General features: G+C 41.5%; 1 protein-coding gene across 2 annotated transcripts; it reads left to right on the top strand.

The window, feature by feature from the left end:
- The first annotated feature begins 1,777 nt into the window (after nt 1-1,777).
- Nucleotides 1,778-23,708, top strand: LOC311040407 (septin-8-A-like). 2 transcript variants are annotated; one of them, XM_084050673.1, is made up of 10 exons: nt 1,778-1,898; nt 4,174-4,282; nt 5,371-5,566; nt 6,351-6,537; nt 10,889-11,050; nt 15,190-15,286; nt 16,831-16,999; nt 20,199-20,331; nt 21,577-21,761; nt 23,332-23,708. In XM_084050673.1, the coding sequence occupies exons 1-10, from the start codon at nt 1,866-1,868 to the stop codon at nt 23,345-23,347; spliced, it is 1,287 nt and encodes a 428-aa protein (XP_083906799.1). In that variant the 5' UTR covers nt 1,778-1,865; the 3' UTR covers nt 23,348-23,708. The 2 variants fall into 2 exon arrangements, with proteins under 2 accessions (XP_083906799.1, XP_083906800.1); XM_084050674.1 differs by having other exon boundaries at nt 6,351-6,539; nt 10,906-11,050.
- Nucleotides 23,709-23,754: the final 46 nt, after the last annotated feature.

The raw sequence follows: 23,754 nt of genomic DNA, 5'->3' as shown, positions 1-23,754 counted from the left end.
ACCCTAACCTTAGAAAGGCTGAGAGTTTCACGATCAAAGTGGGTGAAAATGTTATCACAAGAAAGGAGGAAATTACCTACCTGGGTTCCATCTTGGAGGCAAACCTCTCAGGTGACAAAAACGCTGAAAAGACGATCAAAAAGGTCCACAAAATAACACGGAGGATGTGGAGGCTTGTTCGTAAAGTCAGTAAGAATACTCTGAAGATTCTTGTAGGGGCCCTCATACAAGGTCATTATGATTATGCATGCACTTCATGGTATCACAACACCTCCAAGGCCCTAAAAACAAGGCTCCAAACATCCCAAAACAAACTTGTAAGGCTACTTCTTGGCCTCAATTACAAAGCCCATCTAACCCATGCCCATTTTGCTAGGCTTGGATGGCTTAGGGTTGAGGACAGAGTACAGCAACTTGCTATGGGCCTGGTCTTCAAGATACACCACAACATTGGGATCCCCCTGTATTTGTCAAAATACTTCCAAAATGTTAATCAAGTCCATGATCATAACACCAGAGGCAGCTCCACAAACCATGTTCAACCCAGATTTGGCACAACAAAGGGAATGAACTCTTTCTCATGCTATTCATCTAAAATGTGGAATGCCCTACCAAAAGGAGTAAAGGAGTGTAAAACCCTACTCACTTTCAAAAATGCCCTAAAGATACACCTTCAGGAGGCTGCAATTCAAAAATGGCCCCTGTCCAAGTCCTAACCTACCCCATGTCCTAACCTAACCTACCCCATGTCCTAACCTAACCTACCCCCCCCCCCCTCTCTTTCTTTTTGTACATATTTTTCACCCTTCATACTTCATACCAGTAACCTGTAAACTGATTGTATGACATTCTGTATAGTAGTGTGTATATCTGTCTGTCTCTTATATGTCAACATGATTTGTGTGCATGGGGATCTCATCTTAAACAAGCTACGTGCTTAACTGAGCTATCCAGTTTAGTAGACCTTGTATTGCGAATTTGTACTTCCATGTACTGTTATGTACTGCCATGTACTGTTCTCATGTCTTACTAAATAAAGTACATCAATCAATCAATCAAACAGCTTGTAGGACATTGGTTATTTTCGGCTGAGCGCCTATCTATGCGTCTCATCTCTATCCACCAGGCGGCGTTCTCCGCCTCCTAGCAACCTGATGACGGCCGCGAAACTGCCACACATGGACCGCCATTTTGGATCTAGTTCGGTCAATACGTAGACGAAGAAAGGCGCTCTCGTAGGAGCCACAATGGCGTCCGGTTTCAAACAAACCATGGAGTTATAATATATCTAGAGGGCGGACTGTCCCGCCCCCCACCCATTCATTTCAATGAAAGTTGCTCACGAGCGCACGAAGCACCCGGAAGTACCTCTTGCTCCAATATTGGAGCCAATAGAGCAGGCGCACTAGCGTTTCAGACCATGGAAGCATGCGCAGTAAGGTTTTAAACGCGGAAGTGTTGATATCCTAGATTTGACCACCAGGCGACGATAGCTTCACTCTTCTACCGCGGCTCTCGGGGCTTGAAACGAACCCTGGAATTAGACCGTACCATTATCGTATGAAAGCTCTGCTCCACTTTGTTTTTAAACAAACGGTTTGAAAAGGAAACACGAAACAAGAAACTGATACCGTGCGCATTCATTATTTAAAAAACAAAAGGCAAACGTAGAACAAATGTTGAGATGTGTGTCGTTTATAAAACTGTTAACAAGTCATGATTGTACAAACACCCCCCTGCTGTGGAAGTGAACTCGCCCGCATAAGTGGGGGTGAGAAAAAAAAGTTTCAATCTTGTGTAGAAGTTTTTAAGACGAGAATCATCCACTTCTCTTCTACTGAGACACTTTAATAACACATTAAAGGATGATTTCAACGGACAGCGCGCAGGGCCAGGGGGTAAACAACACAACACAATGCTTTGTTAGGCTTTTGTTGTTATTATTTTAAAGCTGGGTTGTTGTTAATTATTATCAGAGTTGCTGTTAGTATAGCCACATACCTGGCTAACAGTGGTGTAAATTAACTTAAGTACATTTACTCAACAGTGGTGTACTAACTAAGTACTTTTACTCAACAGTCGTGTATAGTAACTATAAGTACATTTACTTAAGTACTGTACTGTACTGAAGTACAATTGTGGTACATGTACTCAAGTACTGTACTTAAGTACAATTTTGTAGTAAGTACATTTACTCAAGTACTGTACTTAAGTACACTTTTGTATTAAGTACATTTACTCAATTACTGTACTTAAGTGCAATTTTGTAGTGTACAATCTTTTGAAAATAGCAGATCTACTAGCTCACGATGCCACGCGTTGTGAGCTTGTAGATCATCTATTTTCAAAAGATTTGTATACTGAACTTGTGAATTGGGGACATTGTGCACAATGAGTACTTTTACTTTTGGTACTTAAAAGCATTGTTGCCAATACTTTTGTACTTTTTACTCGAGTACATTGTAAATAGCGGTACTTTGACTTGTAACTGAGTATAGTTCTAGATTGTGGCATTGATACTTTTACTCAAGTACAAAATGTCAGTACGTTTTTTTCCACCACTGCTGGCTAGAGCAACATAGAAAGTGTCGTGTGATTTATTCTCAGTCGTACGACGGTGTCTGTCTAGTAGACTCTCAATGTGAGGTTTTGCACAGTCTAGAGTAGTGGTTCTCAAACTTTTTCGTGCCAAGGAGGGGGGGGGGGGGGGGTATTTTTTGGGCTCCCCAGTGTCTCTTGTACCCCAAAAAATATTTGTTTTTAACATTCAGTCATTCATTCTCATTTCAGAGATTTTCAGAATGGGCGTGTCTGAACAGGCCATCTCAGAATGGCAATGTTGCTTACATCACTTGCATTTCTGCCCATGTATTTTGACAGACAGAATTGCTTTTGGTGTTGCAGCTGAAAGTGCTTTATAAGCCAGAGAGAAGTTAGTTGGAATGAGTATATCTGAGGCTTGATTTAGGCTCAAACCCTTTGAAAAACGTTTGAGGGACATAAGCAATATGATATTAAATATTATTATTATTTTTTTTAATTCATGGTGTAGTACCTTTAACTCTGAGAGTGTACAAATGGAACCAAATGGACCCGTTTGGGTCCATTTGGTTCGATTTGTACACTCTCAGAGTTACAGACCTGTAGGGGTCCATTTGTTTGTTTTTTAACTATCCATCATTTAGCTGGGGACATATCATTTTGGGGGTCCTTGACATGAAAAAGTTTGAGAACCACTGGTCTAGACCACTGGTTCCCAAACAGTGGGCCGGGACCCATTTTTGGGTCGCGGACACATTTTTATGGATCACAAGTAAATGCATATCCCTTTATTCTTTTTGGTTTCCTACAGTTTGTTTTCAATTATTAGTGTTTCAAAACATTTTAAAAAATAAAAATAATAATCAAAGAAATTCCATAGAAAACTAATGTTTAAGAAGTCGTGAAAATAGCAGATCTACCAGCTCACAACGCGGCACAAAGCATAATAAATAAGTTTTGCATTGCATTGCAGCCATCATGTATACTTTACATTACTATTATTATTATTATTATTATTATTATTATTATTATAATGATATACCTGCATGTTCACAATCATCATGTATACTTTACATTACTATTTGTTATCATTATTACATGGCAACAGTGTTGATTTTGACAGCACATTTTTATTTAGTTTTAGTCATAGTCTTTTGAATAAAATTCCATTTAGTTTTTGTCATGTATTTTAATCATCTGAAATGTTTTACTTTTTGTCTAGTTTTAGCCGTCTAAACATAAGATTATAGTCGACTAAATCTACAGTTGATTTAGTTGACTAATGGCCTTGATGGCGTCATAATGGCTGATTTTACACTTGGTTGCATGTTGAAAATAGCGGATCTACACCTAAGCGCAACCAAACATAAAATGACTTGTCTTTTAGTTCTAATGGATCTCTCCTCCACTCGTCCCTCACTAACATTTTAGTTTAGTTTGTATTTGTTGACGAAATTGTTATTATATTTAGTCTCAGTTTTAGTGATCGTAGCTTAGTTTGGTTTCTTTTTCATCAGTGAAAAAAGGTAGTAGACAAAAACATGTTGTCATATGGTTTTAGTCGAGGAAATCAACACTGCATGGAAACACTGATTGTAACGCACATCATTGTGTTCATGTCTCTGTGAACAGGGTGCCCGCCCCCTGTCCTTGTCGGGTCATGTGGGCTTTGACGGTCTCCCCCATCAACTGGTCAACAAGTCAACATGTCAGGGCTTCTGTTTCAACATCCTTTGCATTGGTGAGTAGTGAGTACTGAGTAGATTGTGTGTGACTGTGTGTTGAAACCAATAAGAACGAGGGGTAAGCACGCACGTCCTAAAACAATGAATCGGGTGCTGGACAACAATACGTACATCAGGAAAAAGAGGGGAAGTCCGCACTCCGTTTCAGCTCCCAGTAGAAAAAAGTTTGAATAAGTTAGGCAACGTTTCGACCATGAATGGTCTTCATCAAACCATTGAAACCAATAACCCATTAAAGGTCCTATGACATGGCCCCCGAAAATATCATATTTGATACCGTACATCACGTGGTCTCTCTGAAAATAGTCTGAAAACAGGGCGGGACGTATCACAGATTGATTTGGTATTTGTATTGGTATTTGTTAATCTGTGTGTATAAAATATATACCCCCCCCCCCCCGTAGTTTCTTTATGCTTCTTTATTGAAATGATAAAAAGCACTATAGTTTGAACGCTGCGTGGCAGTGGCGTACCCACTGTAGAGGCAGGGCAGGCGGCCGCCTGCCTAACTAAGATCTGGACTTGGACCTTCTGTTCCAGAGATAATGGCCAAAACATCTTGAAAACGTGTCGCCGCTTTTTGATCGCTTTTTGATTTCAGATTGAGTTGAAATTTATTTTTTGGGGGTAATGGGGGGGGGGGGGGGGGGGGTAATCTCGCTTGCCCTAAATGTAAATCCTGGGAACGCCACTGCTGCGTGGGTCTCCATCTCTCCGAGGCGGCTCTGAGAGCTCCCTAGAGCCGCTTCTGTGTCCCCGCTGGTCTTCTATGCAGTTTTCCAGTCATGGAAAAGTTACGGAAAATGACACAAAAAATAGTAATAATTCAAATGTGCTGGAAAATGCTGGCCTGGAATCGCGTACACACACATACCCATTACCCACCCCTATAGATACCTAATGCATGACCTACAGACTAAGTCATTCTACAAAACTATATGCGTTTTCAAAAATCAAAACAAGGAAACCCGCTATAAAAACTATTTATGTATACATCTAATTAGAAAAAATATGAATCAAAACGAACTAAAACTAAAGTAAACTCCAAAACTATTCTAACCTTGCTCTGTAACCCCCCATGCAGGTGAAACCGGCATCGGCAAATCCACCCTGATGGACACGCTGTTTAGCACCAACTTTGAGAACTCAGAGTCGTCTCACTTCGAGTCCAAGGTGAAGCTGTCGGCGAAGACCTACGACCTGCAGGAGGGCAACGTGCGCCTGAAGCTCACCATCGTCAACACCGTGGGCTTCGGAGATCAGATGAACAAGCAGGAGAGGTAACGGTGTATAATGGTGATCACCGGGAACGCATCTGTGTCATTTTAGATTTCTTTGGGCAAAAGTAATCGACAGACTATTCTATAAAAACTGGTCAAACATTGTCAAATAGCATAAGAAACAGGAAATAATTGTGAAAACAGCCGATCCACAAGCTCACAACGCCTCGCAGCACGGGGCGTTGTGAGCGCGTAGATCTGCTATTTTAACAATATTTATCTGTGGAACCGAGTCAAACAAAAATGTAATGCCTCAACTCCTACAATTCCAAGTGCGTATCAGGGTGGGGGGTCCCCAGTTCAAATGTGATTAGTTTGGCGGGTCCCCGGTTCAAATAATGAGATGAGGAGATGAGATGAGATGACATATGATATGATTAATTTGGGGGGTCACTCACAGCCTTAAAAGGTTGAGAACCACTGCTTTAACGGATGGTGTCAGCCTGTCAGGACATTCCACATTTTGGTGGCAGAGTTGTAGAATGAGAATATTCCCACGTTTGTTCTATATTTAGGTGTTACCAGATCATGGTCGCTCCCTCTAGTGTTGTGGCTGTGGGTGCCACTCACTTTGGAGAAGTAGTTTGACAGGTATGAGGGTATCGAGGGCACCACTGAGGGCACTGTCTGTGTTTTTCTTAGAGGACCACAATGGAAATAGGCCTTCAGGTTTTATTGTGTTTTTTATCCTCTGTGATATATATTTTTTGCTGTATGTTGTGGAAGTGCTCTCTCTTTTTATAACCAAATAAATTCACTCATTCATTCATTGTTTCCCATGCAGTTACCAGCACATCGTGGACTACATCGACACCCAGTTCGAGTCCTACCTTCAGGAGGAGCTGAAGATCAAGCGGTCGCTGCACAACTACCACGACTCTCGCATCCACGCCTGTCTGTACTTCATCGCCCCGTCGGGACACTCCCTCAAGTCTCTGGACCTGGTGACCATGAAGAAACTAGACAGCAAGGTGAGACGCGCGCACGCACAGACACACGCACACACACACACACACACACACACACACACACACACACACACACACACACACACACACGCAGACACACACACACACACACACGTTTGTCTGTCGAACCGCACTCCCTTTTGTACCCGGTTTGTGTGACCCATGATGAAACCTCAGTTGATTTGAACCCTTTAAGACCGGGAACGCGCCTGTGTCATTTTCAGATTACTTGAGGCTATTGAAAAATAGCAGATCTACAAGCTCATAGCGCGGCACCAAGTGCCGCGCTATGAGCTTGTAGATCTGCTATTTTTTTTAGAGTAAAAAAAATCGGGAAAATGTGTGCAAATCTTTGTTGTAATATACATTTTTTTACTAAAATCTTTGATTAGATTTAGAAGGCATTTGTTGAATCGGCCTCAGGTCTTAACTCATTTAGTGCCTATGACGTCTGAGACGTCACGTTTTTCATAAGCCCAGAGTGCCAATGACGTCTGAGACGTCACGTTTTTCATAAGCCCAGAGTGCCAATGACGTCTGAGACGTCATGAATAAAAAAATAATAAAAAATTTAAAAAAAATGTTTTTTTTTCTTTTTTAAATGTTCAGAACCCAATATATCATGGTTTGAAGATTTGCTGCTCCATTCACTTCTTGTTTAACATCTTACTGAAAAAAGCTGTATCTCGCTTCCTAAGCACTTTTTTTTTTACAATGTATTTTTGGCTCTGGCACAGGGGTGATATAGCCAGAAATATTTTTGGCACTGAATGAGTTAATGGGTTAAGGTTCCGAACAGCTTCAGTGGTGAACTATTTGGGCATCGTCCAGTGGCAGTTAAAACCAGGCACTTGTTGCTTTGTAATTATGGGTGTCGAAGAAAAAAAACAGGACTGAGCATGTCCTGACATAGTGGAGGGTTGAGTCAGCACGGGCTCCTCACAGCTGGAGACGTTCCAGAGGTGGTAAAAATACCCACTTTCTTTTTACTTAAGTAAAAGTATCAATACCGCAATGTAGAAACACTCTGTCTACAAGTAAAAGTCCAAAATTGAACTTAAAGTACCAAAATTAAAAGTACCCATTATTATGCAGAATATCCCATACCATTTGAAAATGGCAGATCTAAAAGCTCACAGTGCGTCGCATCGCACATCGCGACGTGTTGTGAGCTTGTTGATCTGCCTTTTCTGGCTTGTTGATCTGTCCTGTGTGCTTGTAGATCGGCCATTTTCAAATAGCCAAAGTCTAAATAGGGCTGAAGTGGTTAATTTATGTTTTGTAATGATAATAAAAAATCCACAAAGTAACTAGTAACTAAAGTTTTCCAGTAGTTGTAGTGGAGTAAAAAGTACAATATTTGACTCTTGAGATGTAGCGGAATAGAAGCAAAATCTATTTAAAATTTTGGAAATACTCCAGTAAAGTAAAAGTACCTAAAACAATTACTTAAGTGCATACAGTACTTGAGTAAATGTACTTAAGCTACTTTCCACCACTGAGACGTTCCTACAGAGTTACTTTAGACTGACGCTTCTCTCTGGCATTCTGTGGGAAGACAGACAGCAGAGGGTGCGTGAGGGATTATGTCACCGGGGTTCGCTGAAGGGATAGCGGACGCGTTGGGTTCCTTTACGCGTCCTACGTGTCGTCGTGCCTCCTTTGAGGAGTGGCGCTTATACTGAAACTCAACATGTGACATTCTGGTTCCTCAGAAACTGTCAGTGATCAGCTGTCCTACTTTATGAACTGCTGTTTTGTGGTTCCCCTTAAAGGAGTAATGACTTATTTTCTATCAATTGCACACCCCATGAAGCCTTGAATTCATGGATTTATTTTAGTTTTTGTCGCATTCCTAAGCCAATAATTTGATGACCGACGGAAAGATGCTATTGCATCCGGTAGGAGACACAAAGTAGACTCTTTCAAAAACAAAACTAAATCCATGAATTCAAGGCTTCATGGGGTGTGCAATTGATAGAAAATGAGTCATTTTTTGGGTGAACTACTCCTTTTCTGTGTCATTTTTAGATTTCATGATTTGAAAAAAAAAATAGCAGATATACAAGCTCACAGTGCAGCACCTAGTGCCGGGATATGAACTTGTAGATCTGCTATTTTTTGAAAAATCGTGAAAATGTGTGCACATCTTTGAATATATATATATTTTTAAAGCGAACATTTGTAACTCAAATCTTTGATTCTGGGGGGGGGGTCCCTGAAACAACATATTTTGAGATGGGGGTCCGTGCCCAAATACATGTCATTTTGGGGGCCCTTGACATGAAAAAAGTTTGAGAACAACTGATTATAGCAACATACGTTTTTTCCCCAGAAGCCTTAAAAAATATGTAGATATTCACACATTTTCACGATTTAGAAATGAATAAATAGCAGATCTACAAGCTCGTAGCGCGGCACCGAGTGCCGCGCTACGAGCTTGTATATCTGCTATTTTTGAAGAGCCAAAGAAATCTTAAAATGACAAGGTGCGTTCCCGGTATAAAAGGGTTAACAACACATGTACAGTACGTGACATTAGTCATTCTCCACACCTTGATATTCGTCTAACTTGGGTTCAAACCCACTGTACAATACAGTATATAAACATGTGTGGCTCGTATGTTTAAAATCGAGCTCTTCTCGAGTGAAATGGGGAAAGAAAAATGTGCTGTTTCAGTGATTTGGGTGACATACTGTGTACCGTGTACCAAACAGTGTGCAAAGGTGTGCCGTGAGACAAGTTCCACGTGTCTTTGGATTTTGTGAGAACCACACATTATTAATAGGATTGTATTATTGCAAAATGCTGTATACAACTATGCAGAAGGTTCTGCATTATTATGTTTTCTTTACTATAACAGTACATTGTGCTGTGATGGCTTGCCTGTCATGTCATGTCACACTCCTCCTCAGTTCATTCACCAAACACCCACTCATGTCCACTCCTAATACAGAGGCACAGTCTATATCCCAGACGCGGTGCTAGGTCTCTACTAGGGTGGGGGCTTAGCCCCCCAGGCAACAGACAAATGCACGTGCGCGCAACGCGCGTGCGTTTGTCCCCTGCGTGTGCGCGAAAATATTTGGTTTGTGGGCGGATTTGGGTACTTTTTTTCCAGTTTTTTGTTACTTTATTTCGGTGTTAGGGATAGGTTAGGATTATAGATATATAATGCAAAAAAAACTTTTAAAAATTATTATTTTATTATATTATTTGTATTGGTGGCTTTGGATAAAACATTGGTGGCCACCGAAGCCCCTGCGCAACGCCGCCCCTGCTATAGCCTAAGGCAGTGGTTCGCAACCTGTGGGTCGGGACACCCAGGGGCATCGCCACATGATTTTGCTGGGTCCCCAGATTACAGTAAAGTGACAATTTAAGGACCTTTTTAATACCTAAAAAAAAAAGAGGAATAACATGAAAAAAGACCATTACTGCATCAAAAGTAACCAACAGACTAGACTATACTATAAAAACTGGTCAAATAATGGACAAATTGTCAAATTATTAAGGAGGAAATTTTGAAAACAGCTGATCTACAAGCTCACAACGTTCACAGCTATTTTTGCAATATGTATCTGTTGAACCGAGTCAAACAGAATTGTATGCCTCACCTCCTACAATTCCAAGTGCTTGTCAGGGTGGGGGTCCACAGTTCAAATATGATTACTTTGGGGGGTTTGAGGCCTGAAAAGGTTTAGAACCACTGGGCTAAGGAAAAAGACTTCAACCCTGGTGTCCATATTTCGGCCATGTCATTTTAAACACTTTTACACAAAATCTTCCAAAATAGCGAAGTGACGCACTGTGAGCTTGTAGATTGATTTTGCCATTTTTATTAGGAAGGACTTGATTTTACTCAAATAGTAAAATCAACAAGAAGTTAACATTTTTATATAATACAAAATAAAATCAGTCCTGGGTTTTGTGATGTTCTATATTGTCTGAATCAACTTTGTTTGTGTTCGTTTATGTGCTAAAAGAGTGACTTTGAGAGCTGTCTCAGCGTACAATATAAGTCAATGAGGAGCATATTTTGAGTTATCAATTTCTAATCATTAATCAATGGAGCAATTATTTTTAATTTCTTGTCCACCTTTTGGAGTGAAGTGGTCTTGGCCTTTAACACTGTTTCACAAATCTCACATTATTAGGACTTGTCCATATACAATATTTTCCAGTCGTGATACTGATATCTTATTTTTGCTTTAGTCCATGAAGCCGACTGACCACAACGCTGTTTGGGTTTGTGTACAGTTTCTATGAAAAAGTAAACTGGGATCTCTCCTGTTCAGGTCACCATCATACCGGTCATAAAGATGTCTTTAAACTGGGATCTCTCCTGTTCAGGTCAACATCATACCGGTCATCGCCAAAGCCGACACCATCTCCAAGAGCGAGCTCCACAAGTTCAAGCTGAAGATCATGAGTGAGCTGGTCAGCAACGGCGTCCAGATCTATCAGTTCCCCACGGACGACGAGACCGTGTCCAGCATCAACTCCACCATGAATGTGAGTGTCAGGCTGCACGGTCATCATGTGGGGACCCCCAGGGGTCCACAACAAAATTAGTTAAAAGGATAGTTCACCCAAAACAAAACCTTTTTTCTATCACCCCATGGAGACTTGAATTCATGGATATTTTTTTGTTTTTGTTGCATTCCTAAGACAATAATTTGATGAGCAGCGAACCGGTAGGCAGCGGTTCCGGTAGGAGAAACAAAGGAGACTCTTTGTGTCTCCTACCGGAACCGCTGCCGGTCATCAAATTATTGTCTTAGGAATGCGACAAAAACAAAAAATATCCTTGAATTCAAGTCTCCATGGGGTGACTAATCGATAGGAAAAAAGTTATTTTGAGGGTGAACTATCACTATCACTAGCATCACAATCATTTTAACCACTTTATCCATTTATTGGATATTCAGAAATAGCTATTCAAAGATAGCAGATCTACAAGCTCACAGCGCGTCACTTCATGCCACGCTGCGAGCCTGTACATCTGCTATTTTTCCTTTTGTCCATTCTCCCATACATTAGATTACTGTTTCCAACACTGGGGCGGGACCCATGTTTGGGGCACGGACCATTTTGTATGGGTCGCGACAAAGTAACCCCCCCCCCCCTTTTTTTTCTACATTTTATTTGAAAAGATTTCCAAAAAGTTTCAAAGGAATTTAATGAATCCACAAATGGAAACTTTTAAGCTGAAGTGAATATAGACGATCTACAAGCTCAGATCGGCTATTTTCACTATTTGGGGTCCCGGGGAGACATATGACATTTCTCTTTTGGGTCACGGGCTAAAAACTTTGGGAACCGCTGCATTAGATTACGTTGTTCTTTGACACTAAAGCTCTGATTTCTCAGGGTTCCGTGCCGTGACGTGATGTAAGTCTGTAAAAGAGCACAGAGGCCTATTTACTGACAATGGTCTTTTGTTTAAACTCTCTCGATAACGGGTCGGCTCCAAATCTCAAATTAATCTCTCCCGTCTCAGCAAGCCACTGGTCCCAACGCTCTCTGGCTCCAGTAAATAGAGACGGCCATCGTATTCAAATGCTAAATCCTCATCTACTATATGCTGGAACTCAGGTGAATATTCTGAGTAGGCTAAACGCTAAACGGCTAAACAAGCCCATGTAAGCCTTACCATGTAAACACCCGGCCGCTGCTAATGCGTACAGAATTACATTTGCCTCACATCACACATTTGTGTGATTGACTGAAAGGGACTTATTTTGAGAGAGGACTTGGGCTGTCCTGCTTGGTCCAGGGAAAAAATGAATGGTTGATGCATTCAAATGTGGCAGAAAATGATCCAACAGAAATGTTGTCCTTCTTGCCAAATGTCATCCCTGTGATAGTGTGATGAGTGAGTAACAAGCAGGCTAAGAAAAAACAAACAAATCTTAATCCATGGAATGGTGCATGAACCCCCCACCGCTATTGACACAATAGTGGTGGTCCCCAGGTTGCTCTTAGTCAGGATGGTGGTCCCTGGGTCAAAATCAGTTGAAAACCCCTGCCCTATATCAGCTCATTTGCCATAACTATGTTTGCGTGTGTTTTTGTTTGTGTGTTAGATGTGGGCACATGTCTGACTGTACTTACACTGTGTTTCGTGTGGCCTGTCGCATTTCTCTTGGTCTCCTCTTAGTCTGCTAAAATGTGTGTCTTATTGCTCATTATTGCGAATAATGCAAATCTAATTGCTGTTCAGCACTTTGTAACTCCTGTTTTTAAAAGTGCTATACAAATCAAGTTATTCTCTCCGCCAGGAGAGTTTGTTTTCACTTTCTGAAACTGGGACTAACATTGGTCAAGCCTCACGTGACACGTGACAATACGGTGAAATAGTGTGATCCGATTGGCTAGTGACGTATAGTGGCCTATAAAATACATGCGTCACTTTGAAAGAGTCTGTGCCTCTTTCAAAGTGAGGTAAGACAGTTCCAACAATCCTGCATGCAAAGCAGATACTTTAATTAAGCTAAAGCCTCTCTAGATGGGAAGGCCTCGATCCTACAAATGCTTAGTTAACAGCTAAGCGCCCAAACCAGCGAGCATGATTTCGAGTTGACATGGCTGAGAAATGGACAGATAGGACACTTACACAGACAGGAGGGATAGGACACTTACATAGACAGGACGGATAGGACACTTATACAGACAAGACGGATAGGACACTTATACAGACAGGACGGATAGGACACTTATAGTTTTACTTTTGGGTCAATGTCTTTGAGTTATGTCCCCTCATATAAATACTTAGGTTTTGTTTTTCATGAATTTATGAGTTTTTCTGAGGGGAGGAAAGTATTGGCTGACTCAGCAGGTAGAGCATTAGGTGCCATATTAAGTAAAGTGAAAATGTGCCCTGATTTAGGTTTTGCTACATTTACCAAGCTTTTTGACTCTATGGTTTCTTCCATTTTATTTTATGCAGCAGGTGTATGGGGCTTTGAGGAGGCCACCGAATGTAAAAATATTCAGAGTAGAGCTTTAAGGTGTTTTCTCGGGGTGCACAAGTATACCACTAAGTTGGCCATTGAAGGTGACACAGGTTGGGAAAGCTGCCTCATAAGGCAGAGATGTGAAATGATTAGACTGTGGAACCGCCTTACCCAACTGCCAGAAGAGAGGCTTACGAAAAGTATATTTAATTGGAATAGAAGATGTAATCATCCATGGACAAGAGAGGTCTCTTCAATATTTTCACTCTCTGATTTAAATGCATATTTTATGAACAACCTTCATTGTAACATAAATACTGTCAAACATAAATTATCAATATTACATCAGGAGCAATGGAGGGTGGACATTTGGAAAAAAGCAAAGTTAAGAAATTATGTTCAATATAAAGAGAATTATATCACTGAACCTTATGTTGCATTCAATCTAAAGAGAGGACAGAGGTCTCTCTGTGCGCAGTTAAGATCTGGTGCATTGCCTCTGGCAGTTGAGGTGGGTAGATATACTGGCATTCCTGAGGAGCAGCGATTGTGTGTTCTGTGTGACCTGGGAGTTGTGGAGGATGAGGTTCATTTTGTTTTTCACTGTCCACTGTACAATGATGTACGAAATTCTTTATTTGAAAAAATGCAGGATAAGAATCCAGATTTGTTTTGGATGTATGAATGTTATATGTTAAGTTGGCTGTTCAATAAGGAAGTTTTTGTTTTAGGAAAATTCATAGAGAAAGCATGGCAGTTGAGATGGAGGACGATGTACCCGTAACTTGGACAATCAAAATGTTTATGTATTCTGTCTGTGGTGTATCTTGGTGTATATGTACATTGTGTGAGTGTCTTATAAGCCTGTGCGGGCTGGGCATCATGTGGTGCAGGACACTATAATAAAAATCTATCTATCTATCTATCTATCTATCTATACAGACAGGATGGATAGGACAGTTAGAACATAAGAATTAGAACATTCCCAACACAAGTCTGCTGGCGGAGACTTGTGCTCCGAGGAGCTCCGAGGAGCACAAGTCACTTTTTCCGACAAGAGAGTTTGTTTTCACTTTCCGTCAACCAAGCAAACATTGGTCAGGACGAATAGGACACTTATATAGACAGGACGGATAGGACACTTATACAGACAGGACGGATAGGACACTTATACAGACAGGACGGATAGGACACTTATACAGACAGGACGGATTTTTTGTAAGAATTAGAACATAAGAGAACATGTTCTAATGTTCTCTTATGTTCGGTATAACGGCCTATAAATACGTGTGTCACTTTGAAAGAGTCTTTGCCTCTTTCAAAGTGAGGTAAGACAGGAACAATCACGAAATGGCTGAGAAATGGCGGATACTGTAACAATTGGATAGGACACTTACACAGACAGGACAGATAGGACACTTACACAGACAGGACAGACAGGACACTTACATAGACAGGACGGATAGGACACTTATACAGACAGGAGGGATAGGACACTTATACAGACAGGACGGATAGGACACTTATACAGACAGAACATTCCCAACATTACCAACACAAGTCTTCTGGTGGAGAGTTGTGCTCCGAGGAGCACTTTTTCTAGTTATTATTACATTTTACACCCACCGTTTTTTGTAACATTCCACAATAAATGAAACGGGTTCAACATGATTATGTGTGTTCAACTTGTTCCAGGGGATCCTGCCCTTTGCTGTGGTCGGCAGCACAGAGGAGGTGAAGATTGGCAACAAGATGGTGAAAGCTCGCCAGTACCCCTGGGGCGTGGTGCAAGGTAAACCCCTCCCCCCCTGACCTCCTGACCTCCTTCATCCAGGACGCAGTGAGACACTGATTCCTGTACTCTAACACAGTGGTTCTCAACCTTTACAGGCCGTGACCCCCCAAAATAATCATATTTGAACTGGGGACTCCCCGCCCAAATAGCTGATCTATAAGCTCACAACGCGAGGCGTTGTGAGCTTGTACATCGGCTATTTTCACAATATTTTCAGGGGGTCCCCAGCTAAAGTATAGCACACAATCATTTTAACCACTTTAAACATTATTTTATACTTTGGCTATTCAAATATAGCAGACATACAAGCTCATAGCACATCACTTTGTGCCGGGCTATGAGCTTGTAGATCCGCATTTGTTTTGAAAAATCACAGCTAAACTAAAAACAAAGTTTGAGCAGCACTGATATTATTGGGGAAAACTGTTAGGATTTACAAGACATTTAAAAGAATGGGCCTCAGCTCTACATGGGTTTAATGTGATCATGTCTGCACTGTTATTCAACTTTAACACCGTGTGCACAGGGAGGAGCAGGCCGTTACAACAACACTTTGTTTGGTGTTCCTCCCCTCTACAACAGTGGGTCGCGGATGCATTTTTATAGGTCGCTAGTACCAGTAAATATGCTGCATTTCTTTTTTGTTTACCCACATTTTCTTTTTAATTATTATAATTTCAAAACATTTCTCAAAACAATTCCCTCCAAAATTCCTCAATACTTTCATGGATTTAAGTCAATACAATTTCATAAATGAACGAAAGAAAACCTAAGAAATTCCATGAATCAGAAAAAGGTTTAGGGTTAGGCCAAACATGTTTAAGAAGTAGTGAAAATAGCAGATCTACAAGCTCACAACGCATCGCGACGCGTTGTGAGCTTGTAGATCTGCTATTTTCACTATAGTGTGGGTCCCGGGGAGACATAAAATTCCTCTTTTGGGTCTCGGGGGTAAAAGGTTTGGGAACCACTGCTCTACAACTGTGTGTGTGTCCTCCGGGCTATGGTCGATGCTTACACCCCTGCCCGACCGCTTCGGTCTGCCGCCACGGGGCGACTGGTTGCCTCGTCACTCAGTGGTCCTTCTGGCCGATCGACACGGTCACAGCTTTTTTCTGTTCTGGCCCCACAGTGGTGGAATGAACTCCCCACTGATGTCAGGACAGCTGAGTCAATGCCCATCTTTCACCACAGGCTGAAAACCCACCTCTTCAGGAAACACTACCCTTCCTCTTCGCCTTGCATACTTGTTAACTAGTTGTGCGAACTCTTGTTTTATTGTTTTATTGGATCTTGTTATTTGTCTCATCTGTTTAAGAAAATAGGTAGCTGATATATTGCACTTTTACCTTAGCGCTAGGTATACTCTTGGTTGCTTGTTTTAGAAGAGAATGCACTTAAGACTTCTGGTGATTAGTAGTTTCGTTCCCTACCTATGTTGAATGCACTTATTGTAAGTCGCTTTGGATAAAAGCGTCTGCTAAATGACTTGTGTGTGTGTGTGTGTGTGTGTGTGTGTGTGTGTGTGTGTGTGTGCTCAGTGGAGAACGAGAACCACTGTGACTTTGTGAAGCTGAGAGAGATGCTGATCTGTGTGAACATGGAGGACCTACGTGAGCAGACGCACACGCAGCACTACGAGCTGTACCGCCGCTGTAAGCTGGAGGAGATGGGCTTCAGAGACACGGACCCCGAGAGCAAACCAGTCAGGTAACCGTCATGATGTGTGTGTGTGTGTGTGTGTGTGCACACGTGTAGATCAGCTTTAATTACATCCCTACAAAAGGAGCTCTGGTGGTAAAGTGGCAAAGTGCCTGCCCGCCACCGCGGAGGTTGAGGGTTCGAATCCACCGTGGTTGCATCTGGCTTTGTCGAGCGTCCATTTACTACATTGGCTCTCGTTATGGCTATGGGCCTTCTTGATTTTGAATTGCCGATGCGACCTGGTTTATGTTAAGACCTCTCATATCACCCGGTTGTACACAAACACAAGAACTTTGTCATTTCTCAACAAAGATATAACTTTACCAGTTAGTGATGATGTTGCTGGCATAGCCCCTTGGTTCTCTGTTTGGCCATGCAACGAGCTGTGCTTAACCCAACTTCACAAGTTCCACAAGAAAAACACCACAGACACGGGTAACAGAATAATTCACAGTAACTTACAGAACAAACAAACACACACATATAGCAGGTTGCTCTCAGTAATAAACAGGCTTACAGCAACAGCATGAACGTAAACAGACAGCACTTCTATTCTCACAGGAGCCAATAGGACACAGTCACAGATGAACATAATCCACCATCCACACAGGATAGGCTGAGGGGAGTGAGATGAGGTGGGATTGAATGTGGGAGTGGCTGGAGAAGAGTCACAGACACGGGTAGACAGAGACAGAGAGAGAGACAGAGAGAGAGACAGACAGACAAGGAGACAGAGAGACAGGAAGACAGAAAGAGACAGGGAGACAGACAAAGAGAGAGAGAAAGAGAGACAGAGAAGGAGACAGGGAGACAGAGAAGGAGACAGAGAGACAGGGAGACAGAGAAAGAGACGGAGAGACAGACAAAGAGAGACAGAGAAGGAGACAGGGAGACAGAGAAGGAGACAGAGAGACAGGGAGACAGAGAAAGAGACGGAGAGACAGACAAAGAGAGACAGAGACAGAGACAGGGAGACAGACAGACATAGACAGGGAGACTTCAGGTGGAGCTGGTCTGTTCTGCCCTTCATAGAGAAGGACACGCGTTCATACTGTATGTTGTTTCTTAGCGCTATAGGGATGTTCACAAAGTTTGGAACGTTCAGGGAAGCTGCGTTATCGATGGCACAGCCTATATTTTTTTGATTGACGATCCATCCATCCGTCCACATGGATTAAAGATTTCAGTCGTTTGGATTGGATTGGATATATTCAGCATAACTTATATGGAAGTGTGTCACTGAACGGAAATAGGCGATCTACAAAGCGTCTGTGACATGTTGTAAGCTTAGCTTGTAGATGGCCTATTATTTTCGGTTATTACTTATTTTAAGATTAAAAGAGTGTTTGAAGTGGTCAAACCCTAATGATTTTGTAATGTATTAGACCTGATGAAGACCCTTTGCGGTCGAAACGTTGTACTAACTATTTAACCCTTTAAGACCGGGGAAGCATCAGATTTTGTCATTTTTAGATTTTTTGGCTATTAAAAAATAGCAGATCTACAAGCTCATAGCGCTGCACCGAGTGCCGCGCTACGAGCTTGTAGATCTGCTATTTATTTATTTTTTATCGTGAAAATGTGTGCAATCTTGGAATATTATATACATTTTATTTTTTTTGTAACCCAAATCTTTGCTTCTGGGGGTCCCTGGAACTAAATATTTTGAGATGGGGGTCCGCGGCCAACTACATATAATTTTGGGGGTCCTTGACATGAAAAGGTTTGGAACCACTTGACATTATAGCAACATACGTTTTTGTTGTTGTTAGGATTTAGAAGACATTTGTAGAATCCCCAGAAGCAAAGATTTGAGTTACAAATGTTCGCTTAAAAAAAATTAGATTCAAAGATTTGCACACATTTTCATGGTTTTTCAATTAATAGCAGATCTCCAAGCTCATAGCGCTGCACTCTGTGCCTCGCTATGAGCTTGTAGATCTGCTATTTTTGAATAGCCAAAGAAATCGTGTGTTCCCGGTCTTAAAGGGTTATTACATTTTCTACTGGGAGCCACCAGTGTGCAGACTTCCTCTTCCTTTTCTCTAATGTATGTATTGTGGTTCAGCACATGAAAGTTTTTTTTTGGGGATGTGCGTGATTCCTTCCAAACCTTAATGATCTCTGATATTTCATAAAAACAAAGGTTAAAAGCCTCAGGGACATATTTTTGCCGGTGCCTTACCCATTATCCCTAAACGTCTTTACTATTTTTAAAAACATTTTCAAATAGTTCAAAATAGCCAATCTACAAGCTCACAACGTGTCAATGTGGCAAAGAAGTTTAGGGATAATGTAAGGCACAGGCGAGAATATGGCCCTAAATATGCAGTTTCTTCAACTGGCCGATGGATCCTTTCACGCTGTTTCACAAAATGTCAGATTTAGGACATGGCCTAATAGTCCATGAGACAGACAAGCTTTCATTATCGAAAGAGTGGGCAAAACCATACCTATATTGAATTGTTTATAGGGTCAATATAAGTAAATAAATATATGATAACCTTTCCACAGGAGCAGCTTTTTCATATTTATCACACATTTTGTTATTTTGAAAAAATAGTTATTATAATGAAACTTCCCCAGTTTATTACTTGCATGAAGACAATGATTTATCGTATTACAAGTTTTCTGAAATGTATATTTAAATATGCAAATTATGCATTAGGAAAATATGCCTGAATTTGCATAACTTTCCAGAATCAACACTGGAACATTGGACAAAGCCAGAGTCAACATTCTTATTTCATTTTGTTAAGATGTTGGAGTCAAAGGTTTTTAACGAGGGAATATTCAATATCTGGCTCAATTTTGGGGCTCTGGCTCATGGACTAAATGCCTAATTTGCATATTTAAATATACAATTTCAGAAAACTTGTAATACGATAAATCATTGTTTTCATGTAAGTAATCAACTGGGGAAGTTTCATTGTGATAACTATTTTTTAAATGTCATTTTTTTCACCTGTAATGTACGTATGGGGAAAATAACAATATGTGATAAATATGAAAAAGCTGCTCCTGTGGAAAGGTTATCATATATGTATTTACTTATATTGACCCTATAAACAATTTAATATAGGTATGGTTTTGCCCACTCTTTCGATAATCATTGCTCAATTTTGGGGCTCTGGCTCATGGACTATAACACAACGTTGTTTTATATTTTTTTGCTTTAACCCATGATCATCCATCCATCCACCAGCCTGCAGGAGACCTACGAGTCCAAGCGCCTGGAGTTCCAGGGCGAGCTGCAGCACCGCGAGGAGGAGATGAGGCAGTCGTTCGTCCAGCGCGTGAAGGAGAAAGAGACGGAACTCAAGGAGAAGGAGAGGGAGGTAAAGAGAGGACGCCTCGGCTCACCCGACCAGCAGCCGCGCACACGCCATGTACAAACACCATGCGGGCCGTGATGTAAAGTAACTAAGTACATGTACTCAAGTACTGTACTGTAAACACATTCAGCCCTACACGCACTTCAGCTATCTGAAAATAGCAGATCTACAAGCTCGCATCGCGACGCAAGCTTGTAGATTTGAAAATGTACGGACATTTTTCAACATGGAAATCGATTATGACGATTATGGAAAAGAATTGTGATTATTTCAAATAATTGCCGATTAGACGATTATGTCATAATTTTGACAGGCCTACGCGTAGTAGCACAGCGCTTCACCAGGCTGCACAAATAAGCGCCTCACCGCACGTTGTTTGAATTGTGACCCTCTGGCGTGGTCAGTGAAAACCACACCCCCTGCTTTGTGTCTGACGCGTCTAGCTGGCGGGATACGGTGAGAGACACTTATGAGCCACTGATTGTAATGGACGCTACGGTGAGACACTGTAAGACACTGTAACCTGTGCCGTTGCTTTTTCCTGTACAGCGTAGGACGAGCGGCGACACACTGCTGTTGTCCTGCATAGTGCAGGACAGTTGTAGAGGCTTTACTTCTGTATACTGTCGCTTGTTGATGCTTCTTGTTTTTGTTTTTTGGCCTTGTATTGCTGTTCACGACAGTACTTTAGCTGTAACTCTGTAACCTTTAACTCTGTGATACGCAAACTCAGGCCAAAAAATATATATATATTTTTAATATCACTATGAATTGAGTACAAAGGACCCCAATTGAAACGAGCCATAGGCTTTTTTTAATCCTATTTAGTTGACCTTGTATTTCAACTGTACTTTCATGTGCTTTTTTTCTGCAAACTTCTAAATACAGTATTCAATCAATCAAAAAAGTTTTTGTCGTATTCCTAAAACAATCATTTGATGACCGTCAGCGGTTCGGGTAGGAGACACAAAAAGTCTCCTTTGTGTCTCCTACCGGAATCATCAAATCATGCGACAAAAACAAAAAAATATCCAATGAATTCAAGTCTCCATGGTGTGACTATTGATAGAAAAAAAGTATTTTTTGGGGGGTGAACTGTCCCTTTAATGTTGTCATTTGCCATTTTTGTAATGTGGCCCACAGGTTCAGCTATTTGAGTATCCCTGCTTTAACTGCTGAATTTCCCCCGCGGGATCAATAAAGGTATCTATCTCTCTCTCTCTCTCTCTCTATCTCTCTCTCTCTCAGCTGCAGAGCAAGTTTGAGCAGCTGAAGCGCATGCACCAGGAGGAGAGGGCGAAGCTGGACGAGAAGAGGCGGAGCCTGGAGGACGAGGTCAACGCCTTCAGCAACAGGAAGGAGGCGGCAGAGCTGCTGCTGCAGGGCCAGTCCTTCAACAGCAACAACCTGAAGAAAGACAAGGACCGCAAGAAGTAAGACAGACACACACACACACACACACACACACACACACACACACACACACACACACACACACACACACACACACACACACACACACACACACACACACACACACACACACACACACACACACAGGGTCAGTCCTTTAAGACCTGGAACGCATCTGTGTCACTTTAGATTTCTTTGGCTATTCAAAAATAGCAGATCTACAAGCTCATACAAGCACATGTGTGTGTGTGTGTGTGTGTGTGTGTGTGTGTGTGTCAGAGCATGTGAGCGGAGCGGTGAGCGGAGCGATGCGATTTTGACGTGAGCGCAGAGCTGGTTATAAAAAGGTTGGAGCGTTACTCAGAGCGAGGACCGCCTCCCGCTCCAGGCCGCCCTCGCGGGGGCCGCGCACCGAATGTTTGAGCATGCCCGGTCGCACGGACTCAGAGACACACAGACATCCGCAGTGCACAGCGCACCGAGATTTCATTAGAATTTCTACTTTCTTTTTCCTTTCTTTTTTTTTTACTGTTGAGCGACCCGGTTTGAGCGGAGCGTGGAGCGAGATTTGCGCAAATCAACGTGAGCGAGGAGCGACGGGGAGCGGAGCGCGGGGGGAGTTGGCGTGAGCGAATAGCGAGCGTGAAACCGGCCCCCTGGAGCGCCGAGCGGCATTTCCACCCGCTCCGCTCACGTGCTCTGCTGTGTGTGTGTGGCAACATACGTTTTTCAGAAAACTCTTAGGATTTAGAAGGCATTTCGTTGTTGTCGGGCAGAAACCTCTTATCTCCATATTCTAACTTCTAGTGTTTTTTATTTATTAAATTAACGCCCTACTTGATCACACAAATGCAACAGAAGTAGCAGCTGGAGACGTGTTTTGAGCTTGTGCAGTAGCTCTGCCACTTTAGCCGTTTTGGAGAGGTTTCCACCCGACAGAGATGATTTGTAGTCACTAAAGCATCAATAGTAGCAGATATACAAGCTCGACACGATCTTAGCTTGTAGATCTGCTATTTTTGAATCCTGAAAAGATTTGGTTTCCACCCGACAGAGGCGATATATAGCGACATAATTCGGTTTTCCTTTTGGACTTTTTTTCAGAAAGGTTAGGATGTAGAAGCTTTTTTTTTTAGAATCGGCCTCAGGTCTTAATGGGTTAAACAACATACAAATGTTTCCTTTAACACATTCCCTGCCAGAGGGTTTTTTTTTTTTTACTTCCCCCACTGCCAGCATTACATTCAATGTTAAAAAAACATTTTTTAAGTAGTCACAAAATATTTTCAGTGATCACCGTCCTCATGGTGATCCCCTCATTACACACACAGGAGTCTCGTAGAATCGTGGAAAAAAAATATCCGATTGCGATTTTAAAGTAATAAGTTAACCAAGGAGTGAATGGAGCTAGAAATCTTTGGATCACGATATCTGTGTGGATAAATTGAAAAAAAAAAATATATATATTTAGAAAAACGGTTATACTCGTTGATTGGCAGATAACGGGGTATTTTTTCCAACAACAAGTATAACCGTTGTTGGTAGGTAATGTGTTAATGATTTAACTTTTGTCTTTGGTCCTCTCCTTAGCGCTGGATTCATGTGAAGAAATGAAGACGACAGAAGAAACCTGCTGCCAGACCACGATCCAACATTGCACAGTCATCAGTGTTGTGCAAGTCAAGTAAAGTCATGTAAAACATGTTGAATGATATTGAATCAGCCGTACCTTTTGAGATGACCTGATCAGTGTGAAGTCATCACTCCTGTTCTAGCTGGTCCAGATCAGTCAGTGGCACCACCTCACACTAAGTTCAAGCTTAGCCTAGTTATAGCTTAACCCATTCAATCCGTGGACGTATCTCTGTCATTTTAGATTTATTTGGCTATTAAAAAATAGCAGATATACAGATGTAGATCTGCTATTTTTTTTTTATCGTGAAAATGTGTGCAAATCTTTGAATATATATATATATATATATATATATATATATATATATATATATATATATA

This window comes from Gymnoscopelus microlampas (genome assembly GCF_963454915.1).
Source record: "Gymnoscopelus microlampas genome assembly, chromosome: 24".
In the NCBI taxonomy this organism is placed as follows: Eukaryota; Metazoa; Chordata; class Actinopteri; order Myctophiformes; family Myctophidae; genus Gymnoscopelus; species Gymnoscopelus microlampas.
This window is presented reverse-complemented; position numbering and strand designations above follow the sequence as displayed.